Below are 18,531 nucleotides of genomic sequence, written 5' to 3' on the forward strand. Positions count from 1 at the left end.
TCATATCATGATAAAGACTCATGCAAGGTTTCATCAATTTATATCAAATACTTTTCGAGCTAGGCGCGTCACGAACTTCGGACGGACGGACGGACGGACGCACAGACGGACGGACGCACGGACAAGACCAAATCTATATGCCCCCACCACTCATGGGGGGGGGGGGCACAAAAAAGGTCAAAACGATTCCGCTAAATAACCTAAGTGAATTGGCTGGTGCCAGTACGATGGTATAGAAGAACAGAAAACCAAACCATTTTTGTGTATTCTGCTTATTTTCTCTTGCACGCTTACTGTAGGTCATGTTGCAACTTAGGTAAATCATACAAGCGCATTCTGTAGGAAATGAATAAAATACCTAGCAAATTTCACTAGGAATCAAATGAACTATCTAGCGCTTTCCGTAGGAGTCAAAGGAAATACCTGGCACATTTCTTTGGAGTCAAATGAAATACTATGTAGCTCATTTCGTTGTAGTCACCGGAAATACCTTGTGCATTTCGTAGGAGTCAAATGAAATACCACGTAGCTCATTTCGTTGTAGTCACGGGAAATACCTAGCGCATTTCGTATGAAATATCTAGCGTTTCAACTAAGAGATAAATAAAAAACGTAGCGTATTCACTAGGAGTTAAATGAAATACGCAAGGTATTCAAAAGGCTTAAATGAAATACCTAGCGCATTCAGTAAGACTAAAATAAAATGCGTAGCGCATTTAGTAAGACTTAAATGAAATACGTAGCGTATTCAGTTCAGTAAGGCTTAAATAAACTACCTAACGCATTCAGTAAGACTGAGATTAAATATCTAGCGCATTCAGTAAGATTTAAATGAACTACCTAGCAGTAAGATTTAAATGAAATACCTAGCGCATTCAGTAAGATTTAAATGCACTACCTAGCGCATTCAGTAAGATTTAAATGAAATATCTAGCGTATTCAGTAAGATTTAAATGAGATACCTAGCGCATTCAGTAAGATTTCAATAAACTACCTAGCGCATTCAGTAAAATTTATATGATATACCTAGCGCATTCAGTAAGATTTAAACACAATGCGATTTAAATTTTTTATTCATACTGCAAAACGGTTTTCAGTTTGTAATTTGAATTGCGAACTGCAAACTGCAGGCGAACTTAATGCCTATATTTTTACCAGATCCTTTGTTCTTGTTTTGATGATATTTTCAGAGAAGTCCGTTGTAGTTTTACACAATCGTTTTAGTTCTTGTCCCGTTGAAGACAGATAGAACAAAGAGTCTATCATCTGCCATGGCTTACTGAAAACAAAACACGCAGAAAAGCTGAGTCTAGACTGTTTCGCTTGGCATGTCCGTGTTTCAACATCTAAAATAATCATCTATAATATATATAGGAGAAGACCTTTATAAGCCTAGCTTTCGGATCTTATCCTTTTTCAACATGTATAAAATCGACATTGTAAAATGTAATATGCACATATGTTTGAAATAAAATATGTTTAAACCAAAATATATTCCAACGCTGTGAAAGAGTTTTACTATTTTTCAATTTTGCTTTCCAGTGTCCTACCTTGTTCAATATGAATACAACTTTGGCATAAAACCCCAGTCATAATATACACATGGCACAAGTGATCACATCATATACGATCAGGGACGAGTGATCAGACGACGTTCAAGTTTTCGAGTAAAAATAGCAAACTCGAAAACAAATAGCTACACTATAATATCTGTAAACTAAAATGTGAAACAAATACGAATGGATGTACTTACGAGTATCGGAGGGACTCAATTTCTAATATTCTTTGAATAGCATTTATATAGTCTAGATTTCTGAAAATGCAATACAATTGCGTTAAAAGAATTAGGGCTAGGGTTAGATTTCTGGGTCATGGAAATTTTTAATTGTATTTACTGAAATGATAAAGTTAGTGTTTAGAAAATATTATACTGGCTGTAGCGACTATTTGATGTTACGCTTTCTTCTTTGAAGTGCTTTATGTTAAAAGTTGAAAGTTCTGATCGGGTAGTTCTCAACGCAAAGAAGGACTGAACTGTTAAGATTTTGGTTTTTGGTCTACTTTGTAGGACCTGTCTTGATATTTGTGTTCTTACTCTGTATTGTATACATGCGTAAATGTTTGTTTTTTTTTTTCCTCAATTTTTTTTTTTGCACATAACACGTGCATTTCTGTGATAAATGTATATATGTCGTGCCTTTTGTCACCACTGCGTGTTTAATGGATTCATGTCGTGCTTTTTGTTACCTGTGCGTGTATAAAGGATTCATTCCGTGCTTTTTGTTACCATTGCGTGTTTTGGAGATGCATTACCATTGCGTGTTAAATGGATTCATACCGTGCCTTTTGTTACAACTACGCATTTTGGAATTCATACAGTGTCTTTTGTTACCTCTGCGTGTTTAAAGGATTCATTCCGTGTTTTTGTTACCACTACATGTTTTGTGGATGCATGTCGTGTACTTTGTTACCATTTTGTGTTGTAGGGATTCATACCGTGCCCTTTGTTGCCATAACGTCTTTCAGGAAGGACATAGAAAACATGTTTAACTTTGGAACATAGTGGTAGTTAAGAGAAAGGGCTGTTGCACAATAAACAGGTTTATACTCCCAAAATAAAGTTAACATTGATAATGAAAATGCGATTCTCTACTGTGTTTATTTGTTTATGTTGGATGTGCTATATGCACGAGTGTATATAAGATATCCATAGCGTACACATCTACATGCACACTGATGTAAGATTCACCTTTGTTCTTGTTTGTTAATGCATACATACATACATAAGAAAGAACAATAAAATGTATAAATTTCACTGAATATAGCACAAACGCAAAAAAAAGTATAATCAATTTATAGTGTTCTAAGAACACACAATACTGTACTTTACTGAACAGATTATCATATTTCACTATGTTTATTTAATCAGCATTTTAACTGGTACATTGAGAACGTTTATTGTATTTGATATAAATTATACTGATTCGGTCTACTAATGTTAATACATGACTTCTTATATTAATCGCCGGTCTTTAGTTTGTGCTATGTAACCGGTCTATATTAAACACATGCTTACTGAGCTAATGAGTCAAATATTTAAAAATAAAACTGTTAAATTTGATTTCTAGTGTCATGCAATACAGCACTCGGACAATGGGCAATAGTTTTGACTACTGACCAGCAAGTCGTTCAGAAAGTGTATAATATATGCCAACTCCAAGTATAAAGACCATAATTATATTCAATTCATTACGGGCACTAAGTGAGGAAGATTTTAATCGTCATTAATGAAAGTAAATCTTACGTGTAGTCTACGATTTGATAGTCAGAAGTTTGCCAAATCGAAGTGTACAAGTGCACATGTAACGACAAAAATTAAAACGTTTTAATATTGTTTACAGTAACTTTTTATGTAAATTGTTTAAAAAATATCTTACTGATAATCTTGAAAGTTTCCTTCATAGGATAGGGAACATGAAACTATGGCATCTAAAGCGGATCTACATGTGAACGGGAAAATGTCCACGCTTTTTCCATCTGTTGTTGCCGTTTCAAGTTTATCCTAAAGACAAGAAAATATTTGTGACTTTTAATGGGTTACAAAATCGTATTTTAAATATGTTTACGAATGTTAGTTCCTGCGGTTTCAGGTTCAAATTCAGTTAATTCTTATAGGCTCAAAACAAAACAATACGAAGTGAAGTCGCACCTGACCATATAACTTTAAGTTAAATTTCTTTCTAAAAAACGTGATATAAGGAAAGTAACAGCAATGTTTTAAAACTTGTTTTTATATGTGTATTAATATTGATGGTATAATGCAGATCAGTACATGCATACTTACATAGGTATAAAGAAATTCAGGTGTTTCTAGTAGATGCTTATCAATTTGCCATAGAGGAAAAGCAGGGTGGCAAACCCACGTGACTTTTGGATACAAATGTCCCGATACAGGTTACATTTTGCCTATATTATTCTTATTACTTGGGGAAGTTTCATAAGGTAAGATGAAAAAACATCGAAGACAGCAAAATGAGAACTTTCAACCGCATAAATGCAATGTGTTCTCTGTACTTTTCTCGAAACACTTCTCCAAACTGCAAAAGTGTGAACGTTATCTACATGGTAATTCCACGAAAAGCACGTAGGGGAAGTGTTTAAGAAAAGTACAGGGAAATGTCTGCATACCCTTTGTGCGGAGGACAGCACTCAATTCGCAGTCTTCGACGTACTTTATTTTTCAATTAAGATCCGTCAAGTAATAAGGGAAATATACGCAAAATGTTACCTGAGTCGAGACTTTTTCTCCATTTGTACGCTGTCCAAAAGTCAAGTGGGTTCGCAACCCTTAAAAACTATTTCAGGATTATTGGGACGATGTTAGTACATGTACAAATTCTTTAAACCATGAATCATTGATGTAATATTCGTGATGACAGCATCTTTCATTACAGAAACGTTTTTGAAAATGTTAGAATATATTGGTATGGTGAAACAAGTCTATGATACCGCTATTTTAGATCAATTAGAGCCTAAAATTAACACAAGTCCTATTTTGAGAATACGTAAATATAACATACAAACCCTAAGAAAATTAACCACTTTATTCATTACAAATAAAACATAAACCGCAAGGCCAGGGCTAGACAAATTTCAAAAATGATGTCCAAACACTGTATGATATTCTGTTTTTCCCCCGAATATATCATTGACAATGTAATTCATTTGACGTAGATACAAACCATGAGTGTATCTACAACTTCATTCATTACAGAAACATATCCTGACAAAATGTTGAAGTGGAAGGCTGGCGTGAGTAACTTCCGGTTTCTTTCCCACTTCTTACCATTACTGCATACAAGACCTTCACCTGGATCAAAATAAATTCATGTTTAATTAAACAATGGAAAATGTTTTGTCTAGGTTATGAGCAGAATAAAGTAGTTTCTTACGCAAACAAATATTAACTACACATTAACAAAATGAAGAGTTTTCAACAGAATCTAGTGAGCTTCATGATATTTGACATATTTTTGACGTGACGCTTCTTCAGATAATATAAAGCTTTAGGTAGCAGGGTACACTTTCGAATTTTGGCCCCCGTCAATATTTGTTATAAAGAGAACATCGTGATTTTGGATGTCTGTAAATTAAGGTGAGAGATAATGATTATTAATTCTTTAGAAAATTTATACAGCCGATACATGTAAAATTCTGATGTCAGTTGGAAAACTAACTGCTGGTAGCTTTGTATGATCAATGAGACACCATTTCGCGGAAAAAATCAATTCACGGAAGGGTTCTGTGCTTGTTGATTGATACTCAGGAACATTTTCGTTATTTTCCGAAAAAAAACGAGCTGGATTGGCCCCCATTCCGTTTATGTCCTGACGTTCAGTAAGGACTATTAAATTAAGAAATGCAATAAAATTGGACAGAGTTCTTGCAGCGGGATCATTGTAGACTGTTCAAAAGGTGCAAAATTGATGATTTTGGCACGCTATTTTTCATGGATGATGTAAACCTTTCGCTTTGATAACTTTCTTTATTCTTGTATGAGAATCCTGATCTTGCCATTAATTAAAAGCACAAAACATGCACGCAATTTATAAAATAGCCACCCAAATTTTGCTCATAGGGGAAGTGCAATATTGCGACTCGCTACATGTAAGACCGTCAGTGCCCAAAATTTTCGCATCTAAGTGTACCTTGCTACCTTAAGGAAAATCTGCCAAAATTAAATTTTGAAAGAACTCTTAAATTTGTGCGGTTTCAAATAGTTTAGAACCTCTTCTTCGATATTCTAAACTTTCTGGGCACTTAACACGCTACCTGACGGCACAGCAGCTCAAAAATGTTACGGTGAGGACACATAAAAGCATAAAAGTCAATATACACGCATACGATTTTTTTGGATTCTAGCTCCAGTAACAAGGTTCTGGTACAGAAAAACATCATTTTTATCGTTATTAACCCACACAGCGCATATTTGGCCCACCAGCTATGCAGTTCGTCAATCAGGGGGATGGTCGGACGGTGGGGACCCCATGAAATAAGAAAATAAGGTTTGGATAAGGGGTGGAGACATTTTATTTTCGCAAAATGGTGCAGAATTGCCCTTATATCATTCCTAATGACAAAATACGTAAACTCATGTCAGAAAATGGTAAAAACGGATGTACTGTACGTTCTTTGTCTCGTAGCGACGATTTGTAAATTTTGGCTAAATTTGTGCATTAGGGGTGGGCAAGTTTAGAGTCTCTCATACAGACTTCTTTTCATGCTATTGAAAACATTTTTATTTGGTTGAATTGGCGAAAGACATATAAAAGTTCAGAACAAGTAAAACCCTCTTTTGTTCATTAACTGAAAAATCTTAAGGTAGCAGGGTACACTTTCGAATTTTGGCCCCCGTCAATATTTGTTATAAAGAGAACATCGTGATTTTGGATGTCTGTAAATTAAGGTGAGAGATAATGATTATTAATTCTTTAGAAAATTTATACAGCCGATACATGTAAAATTCTGATGTCAGTTGGAAAACTAACTGCTGGTAGCTTTGTATGATCAAAGAGACACCATTTCGCGGAAAAATTCAATTCACGGAAGGGTTCTGTGCTTGTTGATTGATACTCAGGAACATTTTCGTTATTTTCCAAAAAAAAAAAAACGAGCTGGATGGGCCCCCATTCCGTTTATGTCCTGACGTTCAGTAAGGACTATTAAATTAAGAAATGCAATAAAATTGGACAGTGTTCTTACAGCGGGATCATTGTAGACTGTTCAAAAGGTGCAAAATTGATGATTTTGGCACGCTATTTTTCATGGATGATGTAAACCTTTCGCTTTGATAACTTTCTTTATTCTTGTATGAGAATCCTGATCTTGCCATTAATTAAAAGCACAAAACATGCACGCAATTTATAAAATAGCCACCCAAATTTTGCTCATAGGGTAAGTGCAATATTGCGACTCGCTACATGTAAGACCGTCAGTGCCCAAAATTTTCGCATCTAAGTGTACCTTGCTACCTTAATCATTAAGGCGGTGTTGTTTTATGTACTTTTTATTTGATTATCTATACATGATTATTACATGCGCATGCGTGATATTTTCCCGCTCTCTGTGAAATGTTAACAGTAAAAGCAACTAATTCTTATGTGTTTCCATATAATCTGTCCAAAGCCTTTTAAAGACATATAGCAATAATTTTTTGACATCTAAACATTTTCTTTTCTTTTTTCTTTCGCGGTGGAACGATCTGAAGGTCAGTGCTGCTTTAATTGAAAGTCTTCGAGTAAAAATCTGTTGCACTATCTTGCTAATGGCGTCTAAGTGATTCTTAAACATTTCTTTTTGTCAAAGAGAAATATTCATATACTCTAACATAACTGTATGCACATTTCTGCTTAAAACATTTGAAAAGAATGCCACTTGTATAGAAATAAAAACAAACAATTGATGAAAACTACGTTAAACCGTCAGCACTGGGAGATTATTGCAAATGCATCAAAACGATGATGTGACAGTTCTTTGAAAATAGTGAGTTTTTAAAGGCATCGAACTGTCCGTGGCCCCTTTTTGCAGTCTTTTTCTGGAATTTAATGCATATTATCCATGAATTTACAATCGCTTGATAGATATACCTGTTTTATATGCTGTTCAGTTTTCATATAAAACAAAACAACTCTTTCTCTCTACGATTAAGAGTTGTTTTGCATTGTTTTTAACGTTGACGTTACCATTAACATATGTGGAGGTAACTCTGCTTGGTTAGACCTTATTTTCCCCATTGACCTACAATTTCTACCTTGAAGCAAACACGTTTTCACTGGGCATGAGTTCTTTTTCTTTCCTACCAGAATGAACATTTCAGAGAAGGAAAATTACGCTTAACTTATTTTTAGACAAATTGATAACAACAATTATCAATATTCATTAACACTTGCCAATAAAGTCAAAAAGCAAGCGATATGGGCCAGCCATGCTGACGTCTTTCGTTAAAACTTTACGGTTGACCTGCTTGAATGTGTCCGAGTGGCAAATCTGTACGAACGGGAACGGACCAAACCACAACAAAAAAACTTTGGCGTCCATCTCATCCATTGCACGTGTGGAAAACTCTAAAAACGATTTCGACGACCCAGAATATAGCTGGAAAAAAGGACATCTAAATGTGTATAAAAATATTATAAAATACAAATTAAGAGATTCTGTCTCCTCTGCATGCATTATTAGTATCATTTCAGGTAAATACTGAATTCTAACACGATCCGATTCATTTTCCTATTAAACAAAGAAGACAGAAAACAGTGAATTATTATACATTCTAACATGGCTCGATTTGATTTCCAGTTAAATAAAGAAGAAAATCAAGCTCTGTATATCCTGCGATAAACAACGGTTGACGCGCGGACCGGTTAGAGAGCATAATGACGTCAATTATGACGTCATATTGCCGCCTGAGGTCCGATACATTATTCCTCGCGTAAATGAAGTCCAGCATAATATTTATTAAAATATACCAATGAGCATGTCAGAATGAAAACAATCAAGGCCTTCTTGTTATTTATCGTCTAATTTACCACGGTTCAGAGTTCAGATGCGTAGGAATTGAACCACGAGGGCGTTAGCCCGAGTGGTTAAATACTGAAGCATCAGAACGATGCCTTCAATTCCTACGCATCTGAACTCTGAACCGTGGTAAATCAGACGATAAACCACTCGAAGGCCTTGATTATTTGTTAAACAAATCACTGTTCTGACGTCACAATTATTACGTCATGGCGTCAAACGGCATAGCGGCGCGCTGGAAAAGAAACCGATTGAAAACCGGCAAATATTTAATGAATGTCGTCAAGGATGTACTTAAAAATCCTTGGTAACGTGTTAGAATCGAAATAATATATTTCATTTAGTGATTTGCTCTTGAATAAATCATTGTTTGTCGTTCAGATGCGTATTATTATATCACTCGGGCTGCGCCCTCGTGATATAATTCCTTCGCATCTGAACTCCAAACAATGATTTATTCAACGACAAATCACTGGATGAGATATATTATTTCTTAATCAAACAATACTTGTTATTCTAAGCACATTGCATCCAAAAACATTAACCGTTGTGACAAAATAAAAATATATTAAAATTCATGTTCCCGCAAAAGTTAATATAAAAATAAAATAGTAAATCTTAGTATTTTCGCTAGCGTATGTAACATACTGGTAACTTTCAAGAATTACATAGACATGTCTTTGGTCCCCGTAATCCTAATGATATCTTAAACTTTACCTCGCTATATTTCTAAAATGGACTGGTCCATCGTTCAGTTTTGGCAGTACCATTTATTATTCAAAGGGATGTTCACTTGAAAATGTACTGACTGAATAGCGAACAGCGTAGACCATGATCAGTTTGCACGATTGTGCAGTCTGATCTTGGTCTACACTGGTCGCAAAAGCAAAATATCTTGCCACCAGCATATTAGCAAGACCCGATAACTTCAAGTCCCGTTCCAGTTAGTGCAACTCAAACTCCTAAGCGCTTTCTGTGTGTTTTTCACCAAGTCAACGACCATAACTCTTGTCTGGATGGGTGAAATTCCAAACAGAAAACAGGTGTACAATGTCACGTGCTATGTAACAATCCTTAATCTTTTGTGACTCTATGTCAAATACTTTTTGAGATACACGGGAAACAAACGTTAATGCCCTAAATGTATATTTGACTTAAGTCAAAGTGAAATCCAAACCAAAACTCAAGTGCACAATTCACATGCTGTATGATATTCTTGCATAAAACCTTTTTTTTGCCGATTTCGGGCATGCACAAACAGGGAAAAAACGTGTACAAACAAGGAGATTCTCGTGAGCACGCGCTGTTGGTGAACGTTTTGAATATGCTGTTGCGGGTCCAACGTAAGCAAATTATGAATCCCGAATCAATTTTTGCCGAAGTCGAAAGGTCCGAGATTTATGAAATCTTTTCATCTGCATTTTTATTAAAAATATCATTTTTCAACCTAACTTTACTTTAACTTGTAATAAGTGCTACCTCTCTTGATACGCGACTGCATTGACGTTCCGTATTTTTGTATTATTACGCGTATTTGACTCAAAGTAAGTTTACACGCCGCGATTTAATCCCTGAAAATGATAGGCAAACAACATTTACAAAAATACAATTTCGTTTTCCAAATTGATTTGAATCGAGAAAGTTGACATGCTAACTTTATATCTTACACTAGAACTTTTAAAAAATGTTTGTGTCTACTTTACACATCTATGCAGTCTACTGATGAAGTGAAGGTGTGTAATGTAAAGCATAAACATGACGAAGCGTAAAGTTTGAAGGATTTTCCATAGTTAATGAACATTTGATGAACAGAAGGTATTTATCATATATTTTTCAATTTATTTGTAGATCTCACCAACCATTCTTGAGTTTATAAATCCAATCTAAGTTGATTATATATCGATGTTGGAAAAATTCAAATTTTTGTGTTTATCAAACTTTGATCGCGATGGGGTGGGGTGCAAAGCAAAATTTTCTAGTTATAGGCCTAGAGATTTCATTTTTAACGATATGAAGAATATAGGTATCGATACCAATTTCTATTAAACGATAATGTTTACATTTAAAAAGCGTAAGGGACAGACTATTAATTTAAACCAAGCAGAATTGTGTTCTGTCGGCACCTCACCTGTAAATTGTGTAAAGACAGGATGCCGTGATGCCCTTTTCTCATAATTCCGAGCCTCTAAAGCTAAAGTTCCTACCGATATATCGGGAAAAGGGGGAGTCATACTTATTTTACATATATTAAATATTAAAGAAATTACCACAACAAGAATGTCCGTTCGACATATATAAAATATGCACTGTTTCTGTAGGCCCTGGAAATGCATAAATAAAACATGTGTCCATAACAACCTGAAACGGCCGACTTTGATCGGCTAATGTCAGCTGAATAGTCTTGATTTTTTCGATATTTCCAGCACTAGTTGTGTTTTATGCAAGAATAGCGATAACACACGTTTGTTTCGTGAAACAACATCTGCAGAATCCCTCGGGCTATGTTGGTGCACGAGCCCGCTCGTGCACCAACCAATTCCTTGGGATTCTGCAGATCTTGTTACACAAAAAAAAAACGTGCGTTAACCAGCGTTCGACACTAACTTTTTTGCCAGGTATCCCGAAGGAATACCTGCTGGGAAATTTAGGAATCCCTGCTGAAAATTAGGAGTCCCTGATAACAAAATGTGGTTAGAACATGAAAAAACTAAAATCTAACAAACACAACTGTTTACAGTACTACATGTATTTTATTTCCACTTTATTTCCATTTTACATCAATGACAACAATAGCTTGTATGACTTTTGCTGTAAAAGAATAATGTCATTTCTGTCCAAGTCCGCTTCCCCCTCATCTTCACTACCATCGCACTCCTCTGCGATTTGTTGTAGTTCGTCTAAATGTATGCCGCCTAGTTCATTCCCCCTTATAACCCCCTTATTTGTAATCATTTTTTTGACATAAAAAAAAAAATCCGAAAAGTCTCCCTTAAATAAAAAAAAAAAATCAAAAAAAAAAAATGTTCCGACCTACCTACCCTAATTTTTTGAGCATGTTACCAGATACAAAGATTTTTTAGGCCTTATTAATGCAACTCCAACAGACTTTATCTAAAACTAGTACATTGGTCATAACAGATTTTCTTAAACATTTCATATTTTAGTTGTTTTATTTTGCACATTGCCTAAAAGTGGGTGGGGTTTAGTGTTTGCATGCTTTTATTATCAGCAAATTCTTCTAAATAAGAGCTGCTTTGGCAACAGTGATCATATTTTTCGTAAATGCAGACGTTTTATTGGCTTTTTATTTTAGTTTGTACTTGAAAAATCTTGTAAGAAATGATAAAAATGTTCGAAAATGTCGGTCTAGAAAACGAGTAACGAAAAACAAAAGTAACAGTTAAAGTTCTTGAAAAGATAACTGTTTTAACTTTATTTTCTCATCATACCACGTATAATTTCTGCTTATTTAATTTGTTTTGCCCACAAAACCTCGGCAATGATAATAAATTTGTTAAAGACCGTAACGGCCGACCGGCTGATGTAATCGTATCGAGCACACAAAATAATGGTACAAACACGATAATCTAAGGCTGCATGCATTGTTTATCAATTAACTTGTAAACATTGATCAATAAACACCTTCTATAATGACAAGGCATACTATACTAAATACAAACCGCGAGATAAGCACGTGTCATTTGGCGCGTGGCGTGACTGACATCTGTCGGTAGCTAATTAACATACGACGCTCCGCCTACTGCCATATTTCCGCTTGTGCCGGCGAACAGTATTGAAATTCACTGGGATTTTGATTGACAGGGGGCAGAACTATCGAACTTGGAACGCATCTAAGTAAATTTCCGCGAGTCAAGCCGACACGCGTGCCGTAATTTATGCGGGTAAAATACGAGTTTTTCTCGATTTTCGCGGGTCAAAACCCGGGACCTCGGGTCAACTGAAGCAAAAGACTGATGTTTGAGCGAACAAGACTGGGGAATTTCATTTTTTTAGAATCATATTTTATCTGAAAATCAAGAGTCCCTACGGAACACCGAAATTGTGAACTTTAGGATCCCTTGCGGATTTTTGGTGTCCTCGGGATCCCGGGACACCGTTAGTGTCGAACGCTGGCGTTAACCCTACATTCCTACATGGTTTCATGACTCTGGGTCAAATATTTTAAGACATATACAACGCAAAGTTTTTAAAGACTAAATATGTATTTTTCATTAATACAAGGACTATAAATCTGATCTGGCTGAATGAAATCCCAAACAGAAAATCAAGTGCACAACTGCACATGCTATATAACAATCTGCTAATGTTTTATGACTCTAAGTCAAATTCTTTTTGAGATACATGTGATATAAACGTGTATGCCATCTATGCATATTTTGACTAAATCAAGGACCATAATTGTGGTCTGACCGACTGAAATCCCAAATAAAATCCAAGATGCACAACTTTACATGCTGAATAATGTTCCTGAATAATGTTTCTGTTATGTTTCATGGCCCCAGGCCAAATAAGTGCAATATACGTGCAACACAAACATTTATGCATATTTTTGACTAAGCCAATGGCCGTAACTCTGATCCTGCTGGATGAAATCTCATACAAAACCCCAGGTGCACAACTTCGCAATCTGACCAAAGTACTTGATCTTCTAAACGAAGATCTGAGAACGACCCATTCACATTCGTCTTCTGTATATTTTGGATTTCCAATATTGCTATTTTTATTTTCGCAAATCTTTTTTTTATTTGAACCAATCAGACGACTTGTTCGAATGTCAAAGAGTAAGAAAAATTTGCAGTCAGTCCAAGGTTCGAACCCAGGACCGCTCGCTTACAGAGCAAGTGCCCTACCGATTGAGCTAACCGGCTATCTGACCTCTTACGACATAAGTATTGTAAATATCAAAAACCAAGGATTTTTTTAGCTTGCAGAATGTTGTAAGTTAGCTTTTGATTGGCTAGCGGAAGGGTCGTCAGAACGAGGCTATCAATAGCTCGTGTTCAGATCCTAAGCGTAGCGAAATAGGAGATGTACTTTAGTCAGACTGACAACTTTGCATACCGAAGTTATAGACCATAGACGAAAAAAAAAAACCCTCTTAACCTTAGACTTATAAGCGTGACAATGACCTTAGTAAAATGGATCATGGTTTTATTCACGACTCGGCGTTTCATTACAAAATAAAAGTTGTGCCAAATAATATCAAAACCCCTTGATGAATGGCAGGGTTTGCAGGACACCGCCCATATCTATATCCCCACCTATTTCTGGGGACACTTAACACTGAAGCATATTTAGTATTTACCTCTCGAGTATGTCCATAAATCCAGTGTGAGGGCAGCTGAGGAATTTTCCTTAGTGTCCGACATTTTCTGTTGAAACCAATGAGTAAAATCAAAATTTGTACGGAAATATATCCAAGTAAAAGCATACAACCATAGAAAATTACTTCACCCCAGTTAAGCTCCATTTTCCGACAGAAGTAAGTAAAATTTATTTAAGTGTCTAATGTCAATGGGGTAGATTTTCAATGTGCATCGTGCAGTCGAGTGAAAACCATACGATTGCAACACAGCGGAACTCATAAAAACAGCTTAAATGTACATATATTTTATTATCTATTTATCATATACAAATCGACACTTCTAATGCATATTGAATATTTTTAGCAATATCTATCAAATTTATCAAATGTCTTATTCATTTAGAAATGTATGTTGTTGATAAAAAAGTCAATAAAATCGAATATTTTACTTCTGCCCATTTTTAAAATGTCACAAAAGTACCTAATATTATATGCCTGTTTCTCGTCGATTCGAGCTTTCTCATCGATTTGAGCCCTTGTGTTTTAGTAAAATTCATGCTCATGTAGCATGTTCTTCCATCAGAAACTTGTGTCATGTACATTTTAAAATGCCTTGGAAAATATTAGTCATGAAACCACTGAAAAAATGAGTAAATACCTGTTTTAATATTTTGCGTCAAAAATTGCTTATATCAAAAGGAATTTACATAGTGGGTAATATTGTGGGCCCAAATTTCAAGCTAAAAGCATCTTGAGCATATTTCGGCTGTTGTAACGAGTGAACAAGAAGTCAGTCTTGATAGAAATTTGCTTTACGGAAATAGAATATGCAGACATTAACACTTAATGACCTTCCAAACAAAGGGCTCGAATCCATGAGAAAGTTTTAAAATGATGTGGAGTTTGACCTCCTTTAGTCTCGTGCAAAAAATACATAATTAAAGATGATAAAATTGTAATTCTTATTGCCCATTGTTAAATGCAAATATTTTTCTAACAAAAAACAAAAATTATTTAATTGAACAGGTTTACAAAAATATGCACAACCCTAAAAGATTTAAGAGGCTCGAATCAAGGAGAAAGCAGCATACTAGTAGTATTTTTATATGAAATAAGGAAATTTCATTTATAAGAATTATAAGAATACAGAGGTGTAGTCATTGACTTTTATATCGAATTATGGCCAAGTACCAAACAAAATTTAGATATATTACGAAAATATACCAGTATAAAGAAGTTATTTTGTTTCGGTCAAATCTTTCTTGCGTTATAACGAAATTTGCTAATTTGCAAATTGTAAATATAATTATATGTGTATTTTGGTGACTTCTTAAAATTGGGATTAGAGCGTAGCATAAATAAAATGATATCTTTTATTGAATTTTGTATGCATTTTTCAATATATTTTTCAAATATGTCAAATATGTTAGTATTTTCAAAAATATACCATGAGTAATATTAAATATATTGCCAAAGATAACAAAAATGATGGGGGTGGTTGGGGATGGGGGTGGGGGTGGGGCGGTGGGTGGGAGGGGGGGCGTGTGTGGGGGGGGGGGGGGGGGTGATGTTAGGAGTTTCGTTAAGTATATAATATTTGAAGGAATAATGCAAAACTTTTCATTTCTGAATAAGATACTCGTTTTTAAAGATTTTCTTTCTAAATTTTAATCACATATTTCCCCCCCCCCCCTTTTTAGCACGTTATTCGATCGAAAAAAAAATCAGTTATACACTTTACTCTTTTATACAGGGTGTTACATAATATCTGTCCCATTTTGCTGTTTTAAATTTTTCAAAATATGGCATGTACTTTTAAATGAAAGTCGCTATGCGATAGGAGATATAATAAAGTTTTATTTGATAAATAACAGCAGCAGGGTTAGATCTACTTAAAATGCACACATAAATGTCCCTGCAGAAAAAGGTTCAGTTTTACAACATGTGCTCAAGACGACGTCCTCGCTGAAGACCTGACTGCTTTCGGTCGGCTGGTGTTACCATGTTGTCTGTCAATAACTGACCCTGACTGTTCAAACCTTTTAACTATTCCGTGCACTTGCATCTTGCTAAGTTTCTCATCCTCAGGATATCGTTTTTTTCATTGATCTAATAACTGTGACTGGTGAATAACTCCCATGATACAGCTTAACTACTTCTGTGCACTTTTCTGAGCGATGCCATCTTGAATCCTTGAATCATGAGCCCTGACTGGTTTGAATGTCTCTCTTTAAAATAAGATTTGTTTGGCTGTGACTAAATACATAGTTGATGCGCCCGTGATATATTACAGACTCCGGTATATACCGGATTAACTAAATTTGAACAAAACTACCTTAAATGTATATATTTTGTAACCATGGTGATTTTAACCCTAACCTTTAGTCACTATATTATGCACATTATACACTAAATGCATGCGGACATGCAAAAAAATGAGTATTTTTGCCATGCGTTCCATTTGATAATAATTCCGCGCATGCGCCGAACGGCTGCACCAACTCTGCAATGAGAAACATTCGATTTGTTTTGATGACGTCGTTTATGACGTCATGACGTCAACGTTTTTCAGTTATTTTTTACTTTACATAAAACTTCATTCTGTCTCCTTTGGAATACTATATATTAACATGACTGTGCTATGTGTTACATATACGTTTTATATTAGCTTGTTTTTTTTGTTTTATATCTGATAACAAAAGCTTGTATGCAGGTAAACAGGAGTCTGTAACTGACGCATGGTGACATACCTACCCAAAAAAGCTAGATAAACCGAACGTTTTAGTCTGGTCCTCCTGCTCGCCGGATAGCACTTGTAGGATGTTTTATGGGAGTAAGTGAGGGCTTTTGGAGCAAGAGACCGCGTACAGACTTTCTGCATGGGACAACATACCACAAAATGCCACTGGGACTTACAGTCTGTCTGACAGCGTCTTATCGTACTTGTGACATAAATGTGTCGCTAGTAAAAGTGGTTTGACTGAGCCTGTTCATGACGGTAGTGGAAATGTAAGCTACCATCCACTCCCTCTGGCCCCAAGTTGAGCAGAACTCAATATATTTACACATGTTATAAGTTAGAGACACCCGCAGATGTATTCATACGGCGGTGCACACGGAACCTTCAACAATACACAGAGTGCAATTCCATGAAAAGGGGCGTATGGTCCCTAGTTAAAATAATGGTGTTTCTCTAAATGAGAAATAAACAAACTGGAATTTAGAAAGGGGACCTGAGGTTATGGAGCCTCATATCATAGAAACTGCCAAAAGACAAAATTGAAAAGCAGGTACCATATCCAAGGGGTGATTAACCTTTAGCCTGCTGTCGGCAAGTGATTCTGCCTTTGCGACCAGTGCAGACCAAGATCAGCCTGCACATCCGTGCAGGCTGAAAACTGTCTGCACTGTTCGCTTTTTAGTCCGTATATTTTCAGTGAACACCTCTTTAGTACACTAACACAACATGAATGTCGAGATGAACGTTCTGAAGAGATCGAAATATAACAGCTCTGACTGAAAGTATGGGGAGACTTTTTACGGATTTGTAGTTATATATGTAGATGTCATAAAATTTCAGTCTTTGGAAATTTTTCTTTTATTTTATATAATAGTATCAAATACCATTTTCTCATAGAACTGGTTGTAAATTATCATGATACTGGACATAGAATATAGACTGGCTGTATTCACATCTTCAAAAATAAATATTGAAATGTTATATATAATAGTCTCGGAGCAAGTCTAGAATATATGGTACTCATCAGTCGGTATACCTTATGAGAAATCACATCTTCAAAGATTTTAATCAAAATAAAGTTATTAAATGCAAGAATGAATGTAACATTTTATTGTTACCTCAATTTATCGCATCAGAGAATTCAGGTTCAAAACTATTGCTTTATGAGTTTTCATCTTTCGCTTCGATATTTTAATATTTGCTTATTTGTATGGTGTTAAATCTTTGTTTGTTACGAAAGGCTGAATAAGACTGCAGAATTTAGCTGCCGGTTATTTTAATACCGGTATAGTATTTAATATTTAATATAATAAAAATGTGAAATTCATTTGTTTACATTCGTTTAGTTCGTTCGTATTCACATGTTTAACCCTTATCCTGCTAAATTTCTATAATTAACTTTTTGGCCAGTACCATTAACTGTTAAAAGGTGCATACCAAAAAGTACCCACTAAATGGGAACAGGCAGATATGATGACTGAGGATTTCGGGCTGACAGTTTACATGATCGAAAAGGGCGAAGGGGCGTGTCCCCATAAAAGGGGTTAAACCATAATTTTTACCTAATATAAATACTGTTTTGCTAATTTCAAGCTATAATGTTTTTCTGTTTAGCTAAATACGTTTAAATTGTGCAACAAAAAAAACAATAGTGTGCAAAAACCCTGCCTTCCTTTAAAAAATAACTTAAACCATACAAAACTATCTTATGTTCAAATTCAGTTTAAAACGGTTGTGACGGGCAAAAAATTTGTTTTTTTGTGTGTCAAAAGAAAAAAACGAATAGTCAAAAATTTGAGAATTTTTTATTTTTAAGGACCGAGGAGGTTTTTTTTGAGCGTTTGCGGGGTTTTTTGAACAAGAGACGAAAAAAGCAATCGTACCGGAAGGC

The 18,531-nt window shown here is 35.3% G+C and overlaps 1 protein-coding gene across 1 annotated transcript in view; it reads right to left on the bottom strand.

Annotated features, from left to right (window-relative positions):
- The window catches only part of LOC128547155 (cytochrome P450 4A2-like), a 31,430-nt gene extending 17,466 nt beyond the window's left edge, over window positions 1-13,964 (bottom strand). The window contains exons 1-5 of the mRNA XM_053518910.1: window positions 13,901-13,964; window positions 4,743-4,870; window positions 3,438-3,562; window positions 1,754-1,813; window positions 1,156-1,279 (exon numbers count right to left, since the gene is read on the bottom strand). Of these exons, the coding sequence (XP_053374885.1) occupies window positions 1,156-1,279; window positions 1,754-1,813; window positions 3,438-3,562; window positions 4,743-4,870; window positions 13,901-13,964 (501 nt within the window). The remainder of the gene's footprint in view (window positions 1-1,155; window positions 1,280-1,753; window positions 1,814-3,437; window positions 3,563-4,742; window positions 4,871-13,900) is intronic.
- Between the last annotated feature and the right edge of the window lie 4,567 nt (window positions 13,965-18,531).

Source organism: Mercenaria mercenaria, chromosome 12 (genome assembly GCF_021730395.1).
Source record: "Mercenaria mercenaria strain notata chromosome 12, MADL_Memer_1, whole genome shotgun sequence".
NCBI classification, from domain to species: domain Eukaryota; kingdom Metazoa; phylum Mollusca; class Bivalvia; order Venerida; family Veneridae; genus Mercenaria; species Mercenaria mercenaria.